Source organism: Canis lupus, chromosome 10, assembly GCF_048164855.1.
Source record: "Canis lupus baileyi chromosome 10, mCanLup2.hap1, whole genome shotgun sequence".
Lineage (NCBI taxonomy): Eukaryota > Metazoa > Chordata > Mammalia > Carnivora > Canidae > Canis > Canis lupus.
The window spans coordinates 75,551,461-75,557,460 of record NC_132847.1 but is presented as its reverse complement, the minus strand read 5'-3'; the positions used below and the strand labels follow the sequence as shown (position 1 = coordinate 75,557,460).

Genomic DNA, 6,000 nt, shown 5'->3' with positions numbered 1-6,000 from the left:
CAGGGCCCTCCTCCGAGCCACCCTCGGCGCCAGGTCCGTCCAGCCCGAGCCCGGCCCGAGCGTTTCCCGGAGGCAGAGCGCGGGGCGGGGGGCGGGGGCCGTGGCCGTTGACCCGGTCTCCCCGTGGGGACGCTCTCCCGTTGCTCCCGTCGGGACTAAGTGTCAGGACGTGCAGGGACTTCGACAGCCTGGCACTGGGCCCCCACCACGGCCACGGCCCGGCCGACTTTGGGCCCAGGTGGCGCCGGGAGCTCCGGAGAACGCGGTGAACGAGGACGGGGCGGGGGGCGCCGGGAAGGGCCCGGGGCCAGGGTGACATGCAGACCCTCCGCGGCGGGCCGCTCAGAGCCGCCCTGAAACGTGGCACCGCGTGGACAAACCTAGGACGGTGGGTGCAACAAAAGAAATAAGGAGGGCAGCCCGGGGGGCGGGGGGCTCAGCAGTTAGCGCCGCCTTCAGCCAGGGCACGGCCCGGGGTCCCAGGATCGAGTCCCACGTCGGGCTCCCTGCATGGAGCCTGCTGCTCCCTCTGCCTGGGTCTCTGCCTGTCTCCCTCTCTGTGTCTCTCATGAATAAATAAAATCTTAAAACCCAAAAGAAATGATATTAATGGATCATGACCCATCAAGTAAAGCCAGCACGCCCCGGTCCATATGGCTTTCAAGAAAGAACTCTGTGGGCCAGAGGAGCAAGCTCTGTGTCAGCAGAGTCCCCCTGAGAAGAGCCGGAGGGGCCCGGCCAGCTCGGGGTGCGGAGCGGGCGACCCTCGATCTCGGGCTGTGAATTCCAGCCCCACACTGGGTGGGGAGATTACTTATTTATTTATTCATTCATTCATTCATTCATTCATTCATTCATTCATTCATTTTAAAGATTTATTTATTTATGAGAGAGAGAGAGAGAGAGGCAGAGACACAGGCAGAAGGAGAAGCAGGCTCCATGCACCGGGAGCCCGACGCGGGACTCGATCCCGGACTCCAGGATCACGCCCTGGGCCAAAGGCAGGCGCCAAACCGCTGAGCCACCCAGGGCTCCCCCTGGAAATAAAACCTTTAAAAAAATTACGGGAGGCAAGATGAAAACACTCCATCGCCAATGGGCGGATACGCTGTCATCACTGCTTAGGAAGTGTCCACGGCTCTGCTGAAACACGGCCTGAAGGGGACACGGAGGGCGGAGCTGCACAGACTCAGGTCCCACCTCATGAGACTCTCCACTGGGGACAAAAAGAAGAGTCAGAAATCTACGCTGGAGGATCTGGGCAGGTCCCCCTCGGCCAGGATCAGGGCTGAAGTCACCAAGTAATGAGACCCAGGAGCAGGACGGGCCCCCGGCGCCCCGGGAAGTGTCACCGTCGGGGTCCGGCCCAGAGCCCAGGACCTCTGGGTTTAATCAGGAGGGAACAGCTCGTGACCCCACGCCCAGGGGCTCTCCATCGAGTAACTGGCTCGAGCCCTCCGCCGGTGTCAACATGACGCAACCAAGGACAGAAGGAGCCTTGAGGAGAGCAAGAGGCCGCAGGACGCGGCGCGGGGTCCCGGCTCGGGTGGGGGTCCTGGCGCTCACGGGCGGCCCGGGCGGCCCCGCGGCGGGGGCTTCGGGAGCCGGGAGGTGCCCTATTTCTGACAATTACGCTCTGGTTGTGGAAGACGTTAGCCAATCGGGGTGGGGTGAAGGCTCCGGGTGGCACTCGTTTCGCGACTTTTCTCCTAAGTCTCCTAAGTCTCCTAAGTCCTAAGTCTCCTAAGTCTGATCTCTGAGGAAAAGCTAAGAAAAATAGAAGGAAAGAGAGACAAGGAGCGCCTCTGGCGGCCTCTTGCTTCCTGAGCCTTTCCTCCCCGTGAGTGGGGCCCTCACTGCTTCCGGCGGGGCGGCGGGAGGCGAGGGTGCACAGCGGCGTGTGTGCGTGCGTGTGTGTGTGTGTGCACGCCCGTGTGCGCTGCTGCTACGAAGGACCCTCGCCGTCAGCCGTGGCCGCTCCTGTGTCCTGACGAGGTGCCTGAGCTGCCAACACTTCCGGAGGGTTCGACCCTGGCGACAAACACCTGGCTGCAAGCGACTTCCCCCAGCCGTTTGCTAGGACCTCGGCCAACACAATCACGCTGCCAGCTTGGTGGCTGGTGGCTGTCGTCAAGGAGACGGAGCCGAACAGCTGGTGGTGCTGATGTCACCTCCAGGCTTGGCAGGAAAAGGCCCTGGTGCGACAGACACGGGGCAAAGGGCTTGTCCCTGGCCACGAACATGGGAAAACAACTTCCCGAATAGGCTCTCTGTCGTGGATCGAGTCTATTTTGAGTTTCCAGGTTCACCGCGGGGTTAGCACGCATCCGGGCGGCCGTCATCCCTACAGGCGACGGGTTCGTCCTGGGACGGCTCCTCACAGGCCCCGTGAGCTCAGCACTGTCTGCCCCACTTGCACTTGGGAAACCGGGGAGGAGCAGGGCGAGGGGACCCCAGTCACGGGAAGAGGCGGAGACTTGCAGAGGTCGCTTCGGGGTGCCCCGGCGTCCAGTCGCGCCGTCATCCCGCCCACACGGGCCGCCCCGAGGCTGGCGTCCACGGAGGGGAGTCTGGGGCCTACACCGCTGCGACAGTGCGCGCGGGGACTCGCTCTCACTCAACCCCAGGCCGGAGGGAATCACGCAGGACGGGCTGGTGCCTGAGGCGCTTGGGCCGCCGTTCCACGGAGCCTGCGCTCGGTCCCCCGCGAGGACACCCGCTGAGTTATTTGTTCTGTCTTCTCATCTGTGAGGAAAATGGGGTAACAGTCATACGTGCTCCAGAGGAGCGTCGCAAGGGTCCAGGGAGGTGGTACGTGCGACCTGCGGGAGACGGTCATGCGTCAGAGGTGCCCACGACGTGCAAGTCCTCGTCCTCGTTTCTCCCCTCGAGCGTCCGTGTGCTGGACGGCACGTTGGCGCTCAGTTGGGAAGTGACGATTAGCAACGAGCCCCCCTCTCCGAGCAGAACGGGCGTCTGTCTGTAGCTTCGAAAGAAACTCAAAGAAACTGCCTCCAGGGTATCCCTGGGGGGCTCAGCGGTTTGGCGCCTGCCTTCGGCCCAGGGCGCGATCCTGGAGTCCCGGGATCGAGTCCCACGTCGGGCTCCCCGCAGGGACCTGCTTCTCCCTCCTCCTGTGTCTCTGCCTCTCTCTATGTCTATCATAAATAAATAAATCTTAAAAAAAAAAAAAAAAACTGCCTCCAGAGCTGAGGTCCTGAGGCCTCCGGCGGCCCAACCTTCCTACTGGACAAACAGGCCCAGAGGCCTGGTCCGTGAAGATCCGTCAGTGGCAGGTGTCTCGACACCTCGGGTCCCTGCTTTTGGACGCACTCGTCCCATTGGTCGAACTTAGCGCCGCTCAGGGACCGAGGTCGCCCCGTCCCGGCTGGGGCAGCGGAGGTGCCAACCAGCTCCTGCCCACCCCGTCAGGGGCGGGTGAAGAGCTGGCTAAAGAGCGGCAGGTGCAGGACCCTGGGGCTTGCAGACCTCACTAGCTCCTGCAGGGGTGGGGGGGCTACGGCTGGCCACTGACCGGCCGCTAGGGGCACCGGGTCATCCTCGCATCCTCACAAAAACCTGCAGCAGGGGTGTTAGCCCCACTTTCCAGGCTCTTTCAATCATTCATTCACCGTGTACTTTAAAACACCGTCTGGGCGGCGGGCGTGGCCTGGGGACACCGCGGTGAGTAACTCAGAAGCCAACGCCGCCGAGCGGACTTTCCAGTCTCCAGCAAAGGGAGGACTTATTTAAAAAACACACAAATACCCAACTGCGAATGCGGTGAAGTGCCGCAGGACAAAATCAAGGGTTGCCGAGAATACAGCAGGGGCTTGTTTTCCGTCAGACGGTTAGTGGAGGGCTCTGGAAAGCACGCACAGGTGCACAGGGCCCTGGGGGGTCCGGAAGGCGCCTGGGCTCCGCCGGGTCTTCACCAGCCCCCGCACCCAGGATTCTTCCTACAGCCCGGCCCCGACGAGACCCCCGGCGTCTGCGGTGGCTCCGCGCCCGCCCAGCCTGGGGTCGCCAGGGCCCGTCAGGGGGCAGGTGCGCCGGGGGCAGGTCCATTGGGCGGCAGGTGTGCCAGGCCCAATGGGGGGCAGGTGCGTCGGGTCCGTCCGGGAGCAGGTGCGTCGGGTCTGTCGGGGGCCAGGTGCGCCAGGCCCGTCGGGGGGCAGGTGTGTCGGGTCCGTAGGGGGGCAGGTGCGTCAGGGGTCAGGTGCGCCAGGCCCATGGGGGGCAGGTGCGTGGGGGGTCAGGTGCGCCAGGCCCATGGGGGGCAGGTGCGTCGGGGGTCAGGTGCGCCAGGCCCGTCGGGGGTCAGGTGCGCCAGGCCCATGGGGGGCAGGTGCGTCGGGACCGTAGGGGGGCAGGTGCGTCGGGTCCGTCGGGGGGCAGATGCGCCAGGCCCGTCGGGGGTCAGGTCCGTCGGGGGTCAGGTGCGCCAGGCCCATGGGGGGCAGGTGCGTCGGGGGTCAGGTGCGCCAGGCCCGTCGGGGGTCAGGTGCGCCAGGCCCGTCGGGGGGCAGGTGCGCCAGGCCCATGGGGGGCAGGTGCGTCGGGGGTCAGGTGCGCCGGCCCCGCCCCGTCCACAGGCTTCCTTCCCGCGCCCCGGCGGGTCCCTTGGTCTCGGCCCGGCTGACGACGGCAGGTGTGTCCGCGCCGGGGCCGGGGCCAGGGCCGGGGGGGGGCGGCGGGCGGCACCGGCTCAACGGGACGAGCTGATCCACTTGGAACCGGGCGCGCACGTTCCCGCTTGAGTTGCGATTCGGCAGGAAGGTTGTTCTAGGTGAGGCCCCCTTGTTCTCCGCTTCAGCTCCGACGCCGTGTGCCCGCCCGCGCCGCGCGGTTAGCGGTCACCATCCCAGGCGAGCGCCGGCGGCTGCGGGGCCGCGAAGGGCGGAGAGAGCCGGGCCTCCCACCTCCCGCCCGAACCAACGGCCCAAGGCCGCCTCTGCCCGCAACAAAGATGGCGCGCGCCTCGGGCCCGCGTGCCCTGACGAAAAATGGCCGGCGGCCTCACTTTCCTTAGCCTTGCGGCCCAAGGGCGGCCGCTCTTGCCCTTAACCGAGATGGCACCCGCCCGCGCTCCGCTGCCCGGCCTCCGGCCGCCGCCGGGCGGCTTCAGCGCGCGCCTCCGTGGCCCCGCCCCGTTTCCGTAGGAAGAAGCGCCGGGAAAGATGGCGGCGGCTGCGGTTTGAATTCCAGCGGCGCCGCCGGCGTCCGACCCGGAGCAGGGCTGGAGGGGCGGGGACCCGGGGGCCCGGGGGGCGCCGCCGCGCCCGCGCCCGCGCCCGCGATGGACTCGATGTTGGGAGCCGACGCCACCGTCCCCGGGACGCTCGGCGGCTGCAGGTGCGGCCGGGGCTTCGCAGGGGCGGGCGGGACCCCGCGGCGGGGAGCGGGCCACGAGGCCGGGGCTGCTTCTGGGGGTGTCGGCGGCTTCCGGGGGGCGGGGTCGCGGGGGGTCGCAGGGGTCGCGGGGGGCGGGGGGCGGGGGGCGGCCTTGAGCCGCGAGCGGAGCCGACCCCGCCGACCCTCCCACCCCGGCCGTCGGGACGCCTCAGCAGAACGGTCCAGCCTGTTTCCCGTCTGGAAAGGCGGCGGGTCACGGAGCGACGGGATCGGGGGAGGACGGGCCGGAGAGGCCTTCCCGGGCTTTGCCTGGCGGGCCTGGAGCTGGGCTCGGGGACCCTGGGCTGTCAGTGTGGCGCCTCCGCCTCCGCCTCCGCCTCCTCCAGCACCAGCATCATCACTACCACCACTACCTCCACCTCCACCTCCACCTCCACCATCACCACCAGCATCCCCACTACCACCTCCAGTACCAGCATCCTCACCACCACCTCCACCTCCACCACCAGCATCATCACCATCACCACCTCCACCATCACCTCCACCATCACCACCACCAACACCAGCACCAGCACCACCACTACCACCACTACCTCCACCTCCACCATCACCTCCACCTCCACCACCATTACCACCACCAGCACC

General features: G+C 66.8%; 1 protein-coding gene across 9 annotated transcripts in view; it reads left to right on the top strand.

Annotated features, from left to right (window-relative positions):
- The first annotated feature begins 5,160 nt into the window (after positions 1-5,160).
- CDK5RAP2 (CDK5 regulatory subunit associated protein 2) overlaps positions 5,161-6,000 on the top strand; it is a 153,093-nt gene continuing 152,253 nt past the window's right edge. For all 9 annotated transcript variants that reach the window (XM_072842563.1, XM_072842559.1, XM_072842557.1 and 6 more), the window contains exon 1: positions 5,161-5,355. In XM_072842563.1, coding sequence (XP_072698664.1) covers positions 5,300-5,355 — 56 coding nt within the window. In that variant the 5' untranslated portion in view covers positions 5,161-5,299. The remainder of the gene's footprint in view (positions 5,356-6,000) is intronic.